Source organism: Tursiops truncatus, chromosome 5, assembly GCF_011762595.2.
Source record: "Tursiops truncatus isolate mTurTru1 chromosome 5, mTurTru1.mat.Y, whole genome shotgun sequence".
Lineage (NCBI taxonomy): Eukaryota > Metazoa > Chordata > Mammalia > Artiodactyla > Delphinidae > Tursiops > Tursiops truncatus.
This window is the reverse complement of record NC_047038.1, coordinates 86,412,531-86,429,400: the sequence shown is the minus strand read 5'-3', so window position 1 is coordinate 86,429,400 and position 16,870 is coordinate 86,412,531. Positions and strand designations below refer to the sequence as shown.

Sequence of the window (16,870 nt, the reverse complement as noted above, 5' to 3'; positions counted from 1 at the left end):
GGACGCGCAGGCTCAGCGGCCATGGCTCATGGGCCCAGCCACTCCGCGACATGTGGGATCTTCCCGGACCAGGGCACGAACCCGTGTCCCCTGCATCGGCAGGTGGACTGACAACCACTGAGCCACCAGGGAAGCCCCATAGTAAGGTTTTAATAACTATTTGTGGAGCAGTTTAATGAATGAGTGAAAATTGATAGCCAGGTTCTTCAATCCTGCATATAAAAGTAATATTTATATTTATTCATTAAGTGGTAAATATTTACATTTTTAGCCAATTTTGAAGGAAAATTTATTCTTATTTTCTAAATAGTTTATTAGACATAAAATGCTTTCTACATTTAAGACCCTTTTATCTAATTGAAATCTAGGTTTTAGGAAAAAAAATCATTATGCAAAATGACCTTGGGTTGATACTTTAAGAAATTGCTTAAAATTATTAAAATCTTTAAAATCTATGTGCATTTTTTTGTTTCTCTATTTCTTTTGTAATTTTTCTGCCAATTCAATACCTTTTGACTTTGTTTTTTCTCTGCCATTGCTTTGCTTAGTCTAGTTCTAATTATCTGAAAGACTTAGTTTATGACTTAAGTCTGATGCATCACGACCTTTTTGTACTACCAGCTACTTCTCATGCCTCTAATTTAGCATCTGGCACCTCATATTGCCATTCCTGTATCTTTGTCTAGAATAGAGCTTAATGAGGATAAGTTTGGTACCTTATTTCTGTCTCCCTCATGTCTCTCACAGTATAGAATACGTGATCAGCTTTTTAAAAGTGTAAAATAAATGTATAAATAACTATAGCAACGGAAATATTGCTATTTATAAAATACAGCTGTGATTTCAGCTCTTATTCACAATAGTTATTATTTTTCTCACATAAAATCATTTTTTGAAGTTGTCTGATCCCTTTTCATCATTTGGAGAGCCAAAATGACATGACAAAGCAAATCATGTTTGTGACAATGTACTTAAAGCCAAAAAATCCCCTAGGTGGACTTTAGGTGTAGTTTGGCATCAGTAGTTGTGTGTTGGAGTCCTAGAGCTGGAAATCTGTGTTAGAGTCTTGGCTCTTCCACTTTTGCAGGGTGATTATGAACAAGTTTTTTTAACTTCCATGGGCCTCAGTTTCCTTATCTCAAATTGGCTGATAATATTAACCACCTCCTTGGTTTTTTGTGAATATGAAATTTTTTAATATAGGCAAAGGGCTTAGAATTGTGACTAGCATTGTAAGGCCTCAATAAATTACTACCACTGTTATTACTCATTTCTCTGAAACCTACTTTGTCTCATTGCAGGACATATAAAAGGAACAAGAAGATAACTTGAGTGGGACAGAATTCCAAGATTGGAGATGACCTATATACTGCAAGGACAACGTAAGAAAAAGAAAAGGTGACTGCACAAAAAAGCAACACTGATGTTTATTCGTTTCCTTAGCCCTTCATCATGGCTTTAAAGCAATGGTTAAAATGTCAAAGAGAGACACTAAGAAAAGTAGATTTTGTGTATTTAAAACAGTGGTGATTTTTCCAGAGAAAATAATGCAGAGAATTTGTTTTAAACTAGCTTGTGTAGGAAAACTCTCTTCCACCAAACTGAAATTCTGAGTCTGAACTCAAAGGTGATAAGTTAACATCCCTGTGACCATTAAGCTTGTGACAATTTCCACCCAGAGTTGTTGCTTCTGGCTGAATGTGTTATCAGCTATAGAGAAACTTTCCTATAATTTATTTTCAAAATATTTATAAAATGCATGCAAATACACAGATCACTTACATTTGTGAATCAAAAAGGTGTAAGCAAAATTTAAAATATTTCATAAACCAAGTATGACTTAATTAAAGTTGAAACTCTATTAACATTATGCATTCTTCACACAAAAATCCTCTTTATTGTTTAAATTATAAGCCTAAAGATACTTACCATAATCAAGTGGAAGCAGTTAATTCAAGAATCTTAAAGGTATCTCTTTAAAAGAGAAAGGAATAATATATTTTAGCTATGTGCTTATAATAAAAAACAAAAAGAATATTTACCACCCCATGGAAATATTTAGAGCATCATTTTGGCATCTCATATTCAAACTACAGATGCTAAATTCTTATTTTCTCTAATCATGGGACAGATATCTTTAAATGCTACATGTATATCTAATAAATTAAATCATATTTTAAAAATCCTGAAAAAATGAAGTGACTTGACCAAAGTCAAAAGCTTATTTATGTCAGGGCTTCTGATTCCAATCTTATATTTTTATGTTAAACTGTCAGTTCTCTGGGTGCAATTTCCTGCTCTCCCACTTATTCCTAATGTTTAAAAAGTTTCCTAAGTCACATTTTTAAAAAAATGAAATAAAGGAGAAATGTTAATTAGAGCTTTGTCAGGCTACTTTTTGGAATTTCAGATACTTTTGTGAAATGGAAGTCATATTCTCTATGCTGACCCACCTTGAAAAATTGCTGTAGGAATAAACTGAAATATTATAAGCAAACACTTAAGAAATTTAAATCCAATGTAAACACAATTTATCATTATAATTATTTCTGCTTATTGTAACTATATTGGTACTATACGATTAATTTAATTTCCAGCCTAGAATTTTTACTTAATTTTGTTTCAGCTTCTACTTGAGAGCTTGTTGGAATTTAATTTCCCTATCTTATTTTTACTATAAAAGATAACTCGGTTTTTAAAATTAAAAATAAAAGGGAGAACTCACCAGATAGGGGATAACATTTGTCTTAACGTGATTCCACGGCTTCATAGTTTTCTGATACTGAGAAATAGTCTTGAGATACTGGGACCAGGTTAATTTCTGATAATATTGGTTGATTTTGTCCTAGAAAGAAATATAATTTTTCCGTTATCCAATGCGTCAGAGCACTCTTGGACATAACCAAATAAACTAAAGCTTTATTTATTTGGATAAATTCTAAATGATACCAAACAGACTTAAGCAAAGGAGAGGTTATTCATATAAAATTAACTCTATGCTTACATTCATAAAATAAACTGTAGGATTAAGAATATTCTTTGGTTATTTCAGACCCCAATGCCAAAATGCTTAAGCAGAAAAAAAAGAGAAAAGAAAAAAAAGGTGTGTGTAAGAAGGCAAGGGGATAATTTCTTAATTTACTAAATAAGTGTCTCAGATTGTGGCTTCTTTTCCATGTCTCGTGGAAACACCCTTGTCCTGAGAGTCATATAGAATGTGTGATTTATCTTAGAAGAATCTGTGACACTGAGTCAATTGTTAATCTCTGAGTGTCACTTACCTTGTAGAAGTAAATGAATTAATATAGAGAGAGCACTTGGTATAGTGCCTGTCACCTATTAATAAATATCCCTCTCCTCTGTGTTGTAGTTTGAACCATCTATATAGGTCCAACTATAGATTATTAGAGAGATTAAAATTGGAAATAAACACAGTGACATCTGCCTTCAGGATAATTTCCTGTTTTTACAAAATGAAAAATCAATGGGTTTTTAGAATAACTGGGGAATAATGGTTGGGTGGATACATGGCAATGATCCAATTAGTACAGTGGGAGAATGTTTTTGTAATAGTTTTGACAAAGTATAGGGAAGACTTTTATAGAAATTAGACTGTATTAAAAATAGCATTTTTTTGTTTTTATTTTTTCTTTTTTGAGAGGGTCGCAGTTCAGTGTCCAAGCTGAGACTGGTTGTGCTACAAAGGCTTGCATGGAAAATTTACCAGAAATTTTAGGCGATTCTTTCCTTCTTCAGTCAACGTAGTTTTCTGTTAATAATAAAAATAAACTGCGATAAATACAAAAGAAAATATGGGATAATATGTAATTAGTTTTGTTTGAATGGAAATTACTTACCTTAGTGAGTACTTTGGTTGATTCCTTAGGGAAAGAAAATGAGGATCAGCTTTACTTAGAGAGCTCACGAGTAATTTTGTCTATAACATTATAGTAGAAAACTAGAGCTGATTATTTTAATAATTCAAGGCAAAACCACTGTTACCAAAAAACAAAGTACTACTTTATAGGAATGTATTATGGATTTAATGAGTTTAAATATTCATTATCAGAGCATTCTCTGTGTCCATATGATATTTGACTGAAAATATGTTTTGAATTTTCCATTTACCTATATTGTTCATATAATGTCAAATTCTCATGGAGTATATGCAGATGCAAAGGTGGGGAGAGAGAGAGAGAGAGAGAGAGAGAGAGAAAGGAGAAAAACTAAAACTAATCAGGCTGTTGAGGTATGTGGCAGAGCCTGCATGCCCTTTCTGGGAAGATCATTGTTTTCTTTTTTTTAGTGCCTGGGTACCCTCAATTTGAGAGAAAGGGTAAAGAATGCTTCCTCCTTCAGTGAAGATGAAGATGTTGGGCTGTGCCTCAGGCCACAAGACTGTGGGCCACAATCCATGCTCTCCAAAACTTCCTCTCCCAGGAAGTTTTCCCATTGTGCTTACACATTTGGCTCATTGTAACACAGCAAGTGTTCTTGAACCTGTGATTTACACAACTCATAACCCAATCCAGTATTCAACCCTTTAAACAGTGAGAGAGACTCAGGGTAGAGCTATGGTGAAGGCAATTGACAGGATGTTGATTTGGCTTTGGCTTATTTTAAAAATTACTATTACCAATTAACCAGAGTCCAGTTGAACATTATCAAAAGCATGGGGTAAAACAGCTACTCTTGGCTATGTATCTTCGTCATTTCAGACCTCTAAAATGACTCTGTGTATATTTCTTACACATGTTTTTCTTTATGTCTACTGGCTATTTTGATGTGGCTCTGTTAAAAAATTATCAATACCTAATTTACTTAAAATAATTAACAGCAGAAAAGTACAGTATTTCTTAATAAACTAACTGTTTTATATTAAAAGTACCATTCTCCTCACTATATGAGCTACTAGAAGATTCCTTGAGAAATAAAAATGTAATCAAAATCTGGGGACCAGGATGATTGAATCCTTAGCAGTATATTTTTGATATTTGTGGAATTAAAGATATTTCTCATATTACAAAAAGGATATTAGTATGAAAGGTAAAAAAGAAAAAGTAAAATTTCCAGTTCAAAAAATAGTAAAAGTTTGATTAAAAAAAAGAAAGAGGCAGTGGAACCATATAAAACTTATGTGGAAAGTCTGGCTTACATGGAAGGATTAATTGAAAGAATTCAGGGCAATTGAGAGAAACACATTAAAAGGTGGAGAGAAATTATATTTTTAAGTAACTTACAAATATAACTCTATTTTATTAAAAGCAGAACATTTCAGATAGACCTAACTATTCATATTAGTTTTTGAAAATATGAATTAAATAGTTTCATATAGAAATAATACCTTACCATATCAACAGTCTTCTTTGAATTTTCCTTAAAAAAAATTTAAAAAAGAATTAAACATTTTATTCTCACTGTATTGGTTATACATAATTTCATCTTGAATATATGCAGAAAACCCCTCTTTTATAAAGAAGAATAATTAATTTTATTTTTATTGTTTTTTCAATCGCTGTTGTATCCCAAAGATCTAAGATCATGTAAGGACATAATACTTGCTAAATACATATTTCTTAAGTGAGTGATGAATGACATATCTCATCAATGAACCAATAAATATATAAATATATTTTATCTGACTGAATGCATAGCCACATTGTTTCCCGCTTATATTTATGCAAAATAAGTAATACTTACTTTATAACCATAACAAACTAAAAAGTAATTTCTTAACTATATTTAATATAAGTGGTTTTGACTTACTTCCTGAGAGGAGCTGACAGATTCCTTAAAAAAAATTGAAATGATGCATTTAATCTTACTCGTAAAATTATTTCTCTTTTCTGAACTTTTTCATTCATTATTAAGTAGGAATAAAACTAGGCAATTTCTTGGACTTCCCTGGAGGCGCAGAGGTTGAGAGTCCGCCTGCCGATGCAGGGGACACGGGTTCGTGCCCCAGTCCGGGGAGATCCCACATGCCGCGGAGCGGCTGGGCTCGTGAGCCATGGCCGCTGAGCCTGCGTGTCTGGAGCCTGTGCTCCGCAACGGGAGAGGCCACAACAGTGAGAGGCCCGTGTACCACAAAAAAAAAAAAAAAGAAAAAAAAAAAAAAAAAAAACTAGGCAATTTCTTGTGTAACGTGAAAATGTATTTAATCATGTGTGATATGCTGGAAGACGTTTGGATAACAGCACTTTGTATGGATCTGGATGAATTAGAGTTCTTATTTCAGAATGATACATTGGATTCCTCCCACTCTGTTTATAAAATGTAATATCTACACCATGTCTTCTGGTGTGATAGCAATATTAATGGTGACATTTAAAAAAGAAGTAGTGTTAACATTTTTGGCAAGGTCTACTAGCACAGATCTAATCTTTGTATCCTTGGATGTGTACACTTTTGTTCTGCCTTTCCCAGATTTTTCTTTGAGATCTGAAGATCCGATTTTCCTATATTATGTAAATCTAGATTTATTGCTTAAAAACTACATCAAAAACTGTCTAGTACAGTGTATAATAAGTGTATAATATCTTTTTTTTTTTTTGGTATGCGGGCCTCTCACTGTTGTGGCCTCTCCCTTTGCGGAGCACAGGCTCCGGACACACAGGCTCAGCGGTCATGGCTCATGGGCCCAGCTGCTCCACGGCATGTGGGATCTTCCCGGACCGGGGCACGAACCCGCGTCCCCTGCATCGGCAGGCAGACTCTCAACCGCTACGCCACCAGGGAAGCCCTAGTGTATAATATCTTGCTAGTTACCAGGGTATTGACTTTGTAGGAAAATGCCTTACCTCACTGGTAGAGATCTGCTGTGTGCTTTGTAACCAAAAAAAGGGTCAGGAAAACTTTTGTTATTTATTCCTCATATGAGAAAAAGTTCCTTAAGACAGACTGTTTTATGAAACAAAATGGTAGACAGTACTTGGAACTTGGGCAAGTTACTTCACTTTCTCATATTTTCTTAATAATACAATATTTTTGTTACATGAAATTAATGATTACTATCCCCTCATATATTAGAGACTTGTTTGAGGAGCCAAGCAAAATGATGTAGGAACATACACTTAGAACAATTCAAATTAAATTTCTTATTTGTCACTATGGTTACTATTGTTATTTGTTACTACATTTGGGCTATTTTTTGTTTGCTATTTAATTTCTGAACTACAAGATTTTATTTGCATTTGTTCTGCTTTCTCAGTTACAACTCATTGGGACATTTTGTCTCTAGCTATTTTACATATATTTATCCTGATCTCATCCCTCACCAAAAACAAAAAGAAAAACAAACAAGCAAACAACAAACAAAAAAGCAGCACTCACCACAGTGGGAATAAAGGGCTCAGCACTTCTCTTGAACCCATGGGTTCATAAGAGTTGCACCTTGATATAGAGCCTGGATATATTGGGGGAACTTCTGATAAAACTGACTTATTTTGCTCTAGAGAGAAAGAAAATTATCGATATTTACTCCAATGCTGAATTTCCTCCTTGTGTCAAAAGCAGATTTTGGAAGAACCAAGTTACTTAGAACTTTATTGAATTAGATTATTTATAAATGGTGGCAAATTTACCTAACAAGAATAATTTAGTAACATAACATTTATTGTAACTGTTCCTACATTTATAATAAATTGCAAAATTAAAGAAATTGTCTGATTATTAAGGCCTCCAGAACAATATCTATGTGGAAAAAACAAAGGTATGTATAAGAAAGGAAAGGAACATTTCTTGAATTAGAAGGTAAGTGTCTGTCATTTTCTTTTCCATGTATGTAAGAAGTCTGGTCTTTGGAGTCTGATAGAACTGAACTTTAATTCCCTTAATCCTGGGTATTGGAATCCATGACCCTGCTCATATTGCTTAATTTATCTGAGCATTATTTACCATGTAGGATTATATTTGTTAAAATATATAGCAGTTTTCATAGTGCCTGCTATGTCTATCTATCTATATATCTTCTATCTATCTATCTATCAGGCTCAATAAATATTCTAGTAAATTCCAGAGCCTTTGATCTGACTCTGATGATTTTTTTAGAGACTAAATATAAAGCCACAGTGGCATCTTCACTCAGGAGAATTTTAATTTCATAGAGATTTGAAAATAAATGGGCATGTAGAATGTCAACTGGTCTTTAGAATTGCCTGGGAATAATTATTGGATGAATTCAGAATTACCTTAAAAGAGTGGTACAAAAGGAAAATGCTACTAGAAGCATTTTGATAAAGTTAAGAATGGTCTTTCTAGCAGTCAGAATTTCCTAAAAAGAGAGGTCTTATCTGGGGAGTCCCAATTTTTAAGTATTCAAAGAAAGACTGCTTCTGTTCTAAAGGTTTTAGCAGGTATGTCTGCTCTGTGTAGGGATATGATAACAATAATTGTTACCTTCTTTTTAGATGCACCTAACTACTGTGCTCCAAGTAATTTTTTGCATAATTGAAATACATATCATCTAATGTAATTCCTCAGGGTCAATATAACTATCTTCATTTTTAGTTGAGGAAACTGTAGCTTGGAGAGGTTAAGTAATGATTTGTGAAGTTGTGGTTGGAATACAAGTTGCTAACTCCAAAGCAGGTGCTCTTTCCTTGTGCACACAGCAAGCTTCTCTAATCCGCAGAGGATGGGTTACATGACCTCCTATATATGGCTTGGAAACCTTTACACTTGCGATGTCTTTCTATGACACTGTTGTCAAAGAAAAGTTGAGTGGACAAAAATGTGACACCTCAACTACACTGGTATCTCACTCACACCATTTAAACTTGAAACACATTTTCTAAAGTTTGTAATTCCTTCAAAATCAGTTGGATAATTGCTCAACACTCATTTTTCTTAAACTATAAATCCACAAGTTTGATAAGATAATAGCTGGAAATTAAAGTAACAAAAAATATATTACTTACTATAAATTGGGGGTAAATAACTCATTGGGATGGAATGAGTTGTGTGAACATTTGGGAGAAGAAACAGCAATACTATCATGGTTTACTTGAAATTATAATTTGTACGAGAAATTTACCAGTTGTTTCAGGTATTGCTTATCTTCCACAGTAACCTTAACTTTCTGTTAAGAAAACAAAAACACTTGCTATAAAAATACACAAAAAGAAAACAGGGCTGGGTGATATGAATTCCATTTTATTTGAATGAAAATTACTTACCTCCCTGGGAACTTCAGCAGGTTCCTTAGGGGAAGAAAAGAAGAATTAACTTAACTTGCATGATTTAGCCTTAAAGTTGTACTAGAGTAGAAGGGGCAGTTACTTAAATATATTTATGGCCCAAGCTACTATTACTGAGAAATTATGTTATTTATTACAGATTAAATAAATTACTGAGAGCCCTCACTCTATGTCAAATTAATAACATGTGACTGAAAGTATGTTTCATTTTAAAGTTTTCATCAATTCTATGTTATTCATACAATATCAGATGCCTAGGGAGTGTAGACAGGTGATAAAAATATTACAAAGTAGGACTAGTGAGGTGTGTGACAAACTAAATCCTGCAAACCCTTTCTACAGGACACAATTGTTATTTATGAGAGGCCGCTATTGGCTCTCCGTTTGAGACAGACCTGAAGCTTAGAGAAACCGTAAAGCAGACTTCCTAGACACTAAGTAGGAAGTCTTCAGGCTATGCCTCAGGACACAAAGCTCCGGGCCATGGCTATGCTTCTTCCTTTCCAGACACTTTTTCCCACTGTGCTCATTGCTTGGATATTTCTACCACAGCATGTCTTTATTATACTAGTGACCATTCCCTCTTTCACCCCCGCTTAAACAAGAGGTTCTCAAATTTTAAAGTGCATAAGCATGCCCAGGTGATGCTGATGCTGCTAGTTGAAAGGTAGCGCTTTGAGAAACACTGCCCTACGCAATATTAAGAGGTTTTTCAGGCTAAAACTACACTGAAGGTGAATGATAGGTTCTTGATTTGACACTGGCTTGATTTAAAATGTACTTTCCTCTGGAGTCAGATACCTGATATGTCTGTCAAAGAGCACCAATATACATTGTAAGAGTTTTGTATGAATTATAATAGAATTTTCTATTTGGTGATAAACATACAACCAGTGGTATTTATCATTGTTTATTGCATTTATTGTTGTATCTCCAGAGACTATCATATTTATTATTGTACTCCTAGAGGCTAAGGTAGTGTTGGGGACATAGTTCTTGTTGAATAAATGCTTTGTCAAGGGAATGAATGGATGCACAAGATAATTTTAGGCAAGGCATGGATAAGCTTTTCTTTCTCATTGTAATAGTCCTTACTTATTTTATTATGTATTAGGAAAAATAAATCATTAACCCAACTAACATGCCTTTGGAAGTAAATATATATTGTTTCTGTGATACACAAATTGATTGAGTCAATTTTAAGAAAATATTGCAATAGAAAAATAATTTTAAAAAGAAGAAAATAAGTTTGAGACTTCAAGAATGAAAACCATTAAAAGACAAGTTCTTCATTCCTCATAGAATCTGGGAATGAAATGTATTAGTTGATTCATGGGAAGATATATTTTCTTCATTTGAATTAGTCATAGAATTAAGAGAAGATGGTATACTTTTGGTCTCATTCTTTAAAGATAATCTTGGTTTTCAAATTTGATTGACTTGAAATATATTTTCCAAATCCAGGTTAATTTCAATGTGGTTCTAATACTATATTTTACTTCACATTGTACTACTGATGTGAAATCAATATATACCTCACAGGATGTGGAACAAATGTTCTCCTAAAAGAAAACAAAACCAAAAGGATATAGCATTTACTGAAATCCAGGGTAATATTCTTGAGCATAAAGTGATAGCAAAGAAAATATAATTTTTTGAACAAAAGGGTACAGAATTAAGGAAGAAAAGTAAAGGTGATGAACTTTTAACAAGAAATTCTTTCTAAGATATTCTGCTTTAAAATTGTGGCTCAAAAATGGCTCACAAGTCTTTTCCTGGAATTCTTTTCATATTAGTCCATAGCATTTTGGCAAAACAATGAAAACATCACCATTTTCACAATCATAATTAAAAATAATAATCTTTTTGGCTGAATGAGAAAGTGACCCATGTTTGATAGAAAAAGCAGTCTCATCAATCGAAGATTAACAGACTAAAGTAATCAGGATGTACCTTGCTAGGATGAAGGACCACATTCTTTCCCTGCTTATATTTCTACGAACTAAATAAATTTATTTTATAACTTTGATTAAAAAAAGAAAGTTAAAATATATTTAATTTAAGAATTTAGGACTTACTTCCTGGGACATGTTGATAGATTCCTTAGAAAGAGAAAGACAATATTACTTATTTACCTAAATTAAATTCATTCTAGCTTAATACAATATCAATCTACAACCATTATCCATTGGGTAGATAACATATTAGTTTTTACCTGAATTACACAACAAAGTTAGCCAAAGTTTCACTCCCTCTACATAATTATTATATTTCAGATAACTAACTAATTTCGCATTGTGCTTTGGTTTATGAATAACTGAATCAAAATCTCTCCCAAATATCAGCCACAGGGAAGAAAGAAAATATTTCCCCTGTACAATTTCCAATGTTCTTTTTTTTTATTGTTATCATGTTTTGTCTTTTTAAAAGAGATTAAATACATCACAAGAAAACAAGAAAATGCTTAGGTGACCTTGAAGTTGTCTGTGGGCATCTGTTATGGCCAGGAAGTCATTTGGAAAGTAGCATTTAACATAGTTCCAGAAAAGCTTGAGTCCTCATTGCAGAAACATAGAATGGATTCCTGTCATTGTACTCACAAAATGTTCATCACGACTTGTGAACAAACATCATTAATATTGAGAGGTCTTCAGAAAAAATGCACAAATCTAATCTTGGTGATTTGAATGTGTAGATTTCTTGGTCTTTACTCCTCCATATCTACTTTTTTCTTATGACTTCACTTCTAATTGTCTCTGACTGTAGTTCTAGACTCACTTGTGAAAAAATATTTTAAGGACAAGAGTTTAGGACATATTATGTTTTTACTAAGTGAAAGGATTTTATGTTGACACCAAAGTGTCTTACCTCACTGGAGGAGACATGTTCCATCTCCTATAAAAGAAACAAAAACAAATACAAGTTTCAGTTTTATGGTAGATTTTAAATGCCAAGCTATCTCACTATTTTTATTTTGTTTTGTTTTTATTGTTCTTGTTTTGATGGCAAGAGACTTTTAGAAATTTGTTTCTGGAAATGTGTAGTGTTTAGTTGATTTTTTTATTATTATTGTAATATTCTATGCTCTAATATTAATAAGCAAATCATTCTGTACTTCAAATGAATCCTTTTTATAGCTTAATGTATTTATTGCTTTTAGGAAGTGTTGGGTTCTTAGTTTTTCAGTATTTGATATTAATCATGTCACATTTTAAAATATAATATGATGTATGTGCAGATGTGCTACAGAATCTTAAAATATTATAATACCATCACATTTTGTTTTATTTCATTTATGTTAATTGATAGATTTAATTAATCTTAAGGAAAATACTGACAATTACTGATTTAGAGAGAAAGGGAGAAGAGTAGTTAAGACTAGGAGATTATAAACAGAAGAAAGAAACAATGAAGCTTGGTGTAAAATTGATCACTGAAGCATTATTACTATGTTTTTCTGTTTGCCTAACTAGAATTCTTACTCTGGCTATGCTCTTGGATTGGCTGTAAACTTAATAACAAAAACCTTTCAAGATTGATATGTGAGATATGGAAATGCAAAGGAGGCAAAGAACTCTGGTTACCCTGATGATATAGTGCATTTGTAGGGAGTGAGACACTGGGTATGAGAGAGGGATTGGCAGCACAGGCTGCAGGGTAAGGGAAAAACTGAGTTACTCCTGAGGAAGTTAATAGATTGTGTGCCTGTGTATTCGAAGCACTTCACATGAAGAATCTAGTCCTTCTTTGTCATCATGTGATATGAATATTATTATTACATTCTCACTAGAAGAATAAGATGCTTTGAGAAGTTAAGGGATGACTTTGCGTTAGGTTATTTGGCAAGTAATTTTCAAAGTTAGCACTCTTCAACACCTGCTTGTTTCCTGTCTAAGAATCATATCTGCTGAGGTACTGTAGTCAAGAATGACGGAATTCTGACATGTGCTTGAGAGATGGTTTGGGAATCTACATTTTACCTGTCGCTCTCCCGAACTTTGAACGATGTCCGTGTTATGGTTTAATATGTTTCTAACTTTTAGGAAGTGGTTCTTGGAGTGAAAATAGTTCCCCAGTAAATTCAAACAGATATGGAAGAAAGTGTATGCCTTTTAACCTAAGACTAAAATCTTTCCAACCCTACAAGGAGAATACTTTATAAAAAGTATTTTTGTCCACCTTGATATCTTGTGTAAGGTGAGGCCAACGCCATCTTTGATTATAGGTTTTAAACGTCACACTTCCTTGCTGCCTACCCCTGCCGTTGTCTGCATAAAAGATTCACTATTCTTATATTCAGGTAATAGATACTCATAAATATCTTATTATACTTACATGCTTTGCAAGAGCAACAGCCAAAAGGCAGGTAAAAAGGAAGAACTTCATGTTTACTTGGTCCTGTGAAATAGATAGGGAGCTAATCAATAATAGTTTTACTCTCCTTAAAATCACATATTTCCTTGTTAATTATGTGTTATTTATCTTTGTACCAGTTAATTAGGAAAGGGAAATGAAGACTGATAAAAGCAGATTCACCGAGAAACACATGGATATGAATATGATGAGTTTTTTATAAGGAGAAATTAACACAACATAATGAAAAATCTTAGTTTCTAAATTGTGGAAGTTCCTTTGGGGTTTAGCAAGTTAGTAGAATAATTGACCCTATGTATAAATGGTTAATTTATTTATTAATTTACTCACTTATTCAATGAATACTTGCTACCCTGTGTCAGGTACCATTCTAGACATGAAGATACAGTGGTGAAAATAATAAGTTATGCTTATACTAATAAGGCCACATTATTTACAATTCTTCTTTAATCTTGTAGAGAATCACTATCAGAAATGCAAAATCATTTTGAAATCAGATTTCAGGTGAGGCAAAAAGAGCCTGGCTCCCTCATAAGGGGAAGAATTAGCAGGTAGAAATAACACTGTGATGGGTACAAGGAGGCCTGCTGATCCCAGATCAGCCTGGGACAGGCTGCTGAACCTTGAGCAAGTCACTGAACATCACTGAACCTCACTTTGAATATCTAGCCAAAGAGAGGTTTAACTAAAAATATTTGATTAATAAGACCTCCTCCAGCTCCATCTCTAATACTGTGACTACATATAAGTCCCCCAGGTTTGCTGACCACATATCAGTTCAACTTTTCCAGTGGATAAACAGAGAACTGAAAAGTGAAGTAAAGTTATTCTAATGCCTTTTTGACATATAACAGTGTTTTACTCTGTAGATCTACAAATATGAAATTAATTATTCTTAAAGGGCAAGATTTTATTTCACTCAAACTGCTAAATTTACTGGTGATCTCTACCTATGCACATCTAGAGAATGTGTATGCATGGGAATTATTCTCTATCTTAAGATTTGCATTGCCTGATTTTGTTATTAATTTCTCATTCCTACTAAAGAATCTCAGATATGTTTGTTTACTCTTACAGGGTGAGGCATATGACACTCACTTTAGAAGCATTTCATAATGAGTACGTTTTAAAATAAGATTAGATATATATTAAATTTTATAATATAAATTCTGAAATAAATTTATTATATATAGCCATTTACCTCAATTTTACTTAAGATTTTATTTTCCATGGATGAAAGAAATTGGAACATGGGCAAACATTAACTAAAAGTTAAAGAAATGCTTTTAGCATGTTGATAAATGAGAACCATAGAAATAGTTGTAGTTACTAAGCAACTGCTATTGCCAGACATTGTGCTAGGTATGTTGTAAGTTCTTTGTCTAGTCTCTGGAACAATTTTGTTAGGTACATGAGTCTGATTAACAGATGAAGAAAATGATTCAGGAGGTCATACATCAAATACACAGTACCGTGGATTTCCAAAAACCTCATTATGATGAGCTCATCCTTAAAATAAGATTGTGGCATTTCATCATAAGATAGAGCACTATAATAGTTTCCAGTGTCTATATGTTGATTGTATTCAGAAGCACTGAAAAGGAGATAAATCAGTAGCTATGTTAGTTACCAATTTCTCAAAGAATCTTAAGGTACACTGACATTGGTTTCTTTAAAAATACTTTTTAGAACAATGTTATTAGGTTTTACAATATTACAAGTTATATAGAATAATAAAAAGATAAATGAAAATATTACCTTGTTTCCTAAAAGGAAGACAAGTAGTCCAGAGAGTGGGAGATCTATGACGGGTTATCACAGTGCTATTTAAACCTTGTTCCTCCATAACATGGTAATTCTGTGGTTTGAAATTCCTAAACAGAATTCAAATTCTAAGAAGTCATGAAGATTAGAATTGTTTTTCCATCCAATTTTTGTACCATATAGTCCAAGGGGTGCTTCCGCTCAGGTTGATTTAGAACATGATAACAGGTAAGGAGGAGTTTATAATGTATAGTGATTATCTATATTTCATGTTTGTGTAGCTCACCTCTTCCATGTACTAGTTGGGTCGTTCAGGATAAACTTTTTGTTTGTTTGTTTTCCTAGAAGTACCTCAGTACCTCTTCTAATCTAAAACATTTTAAATAAATGTCTCACATGAAATTTTGGATATTTCAACTAAAATTTCATTAATATGTGAAAAAATACATTTTTCATATTCATTGCTTATCATTTGCCAACACTAAAAATATGGTTAGCCATATGCAAGTCTATGTGATATACTGGAAAACTCAGCGCTCCAACTAGTTAGCAGTAACTTTCATAAGCATTTACTTTCTTAACTTTTCTCAGTATTTTCTGAATCTTTAAAATAATAATATTCATATTGAATCCAATTTATAAAATTGTAATGATTAGAAATAATTTATGTAAAGTGAATTGGTATCTACATGGCACCTACTTTTTCAGAAATCACAGAATGAAATGGCTATAATAACCAGGCAGGTAACGTAATTACCTGAAGTAGGCCTAGGTTTAAGAAAAAGAATGTATCACAGGGACTGTAATGTGGTCTTCCTGAAAGTGCAAGCCTGGAAATACTCAGCTCCAGTCAATTTTGACATGTAATATATATGCCCCATTGTTGCCAAATCTTCCACTTTTTAGGCTAGTCTAAGTGTTTTATTATTTATTCAGAACATTTTTGTATATTGATTGTCAATACGTTAAAACTATTTTAAAATATAGTGTCTGAAGACAGAACCCATGCGCAGTTAGATTTTGCCCAAGTGCTGCCAATTTGAGATCTTTGGAGATAATGTTAGTTTCTAGATACATGTAATTATTGAAAAATGAATCATTTTGGAAAACCACATATTCTGGTTAAACAAAGCATTAATGTTTAGGCATCAAGTTATTAAAATTCCTAAGTTTCCATAGAAATCTTTGTGAAATTTACTACAGTGTGACTGCATTCTTAAAACTAGAGAAAACCAATTATTACACATGGTATTTAAGAGCTTAAAGCTGTTTCCCCCATAGGATTATGTTTCATGAAACTGCCCTTTTTAAATCTGTTTCTGATTTCTATGTCTCCTTTGCTTCTGCTTAGCAATCATCTTGTTTTTATGGAATTATTTAAATCACTTTGTCCTCTGGAGCAGAAGAAATCTGGCTTTTCATCTTTACATATTTGCTGTTTAAGTTGGCCTGACACTTGGTGGATACTTAGTAAACACTTTAATTTCCCTTTACAATCAGGACTACTTGCCTTTAGAAGCCACAGTTTTCCATTG

General features: G+C 33.0%; 1 protein-coding gene across 1 annotated transcript in view; it reads right to left on the bottom strand.

Moving 5' to 3' along the window:
• The window catches only part of PRR27 (proline rich 27), a 28,029-nt gene extending 14,446 nt beyond the window's left edge, over positions 1–13,583 (bottom strand). The window contains 14 exon segments of the mRNA XM_004317386.3: positions 2,726–2,845; positions 3,725–3,769; positions 3,858–3,881; positions 5,350–5,376; positions 6,801–6,818; positions 7,333–7,369; positions 7,371–7,450; positions 9,035–9,079; positions 9,177–9,200; positions 10,733–10,759; positions 11,151–11,192; positions 11,276–11,299; positions 12,066–12,092; positions 13,533–13,583. Of these exon segments, the coding sequence (XP_004317434.3) occupies positions 2,726–2,845; positions 3,725–3,769; positions 3,858–3,881; positions 5,350–5,376; positions 6,801–6,818; positions 7,333–7,369; positions 7,371–7,450; positions 9,035–9,079; positions 9,177–9,200; positions 10,733–10,759; positions 11,151–11,192; positions 11,276–11,299; positions 12,066–12,092; positions 13,533–13,583 (591 nt within the window).
• Between the last annotated feature and the right edge of the window lie 3,287 nt (positions 13,584–16,870).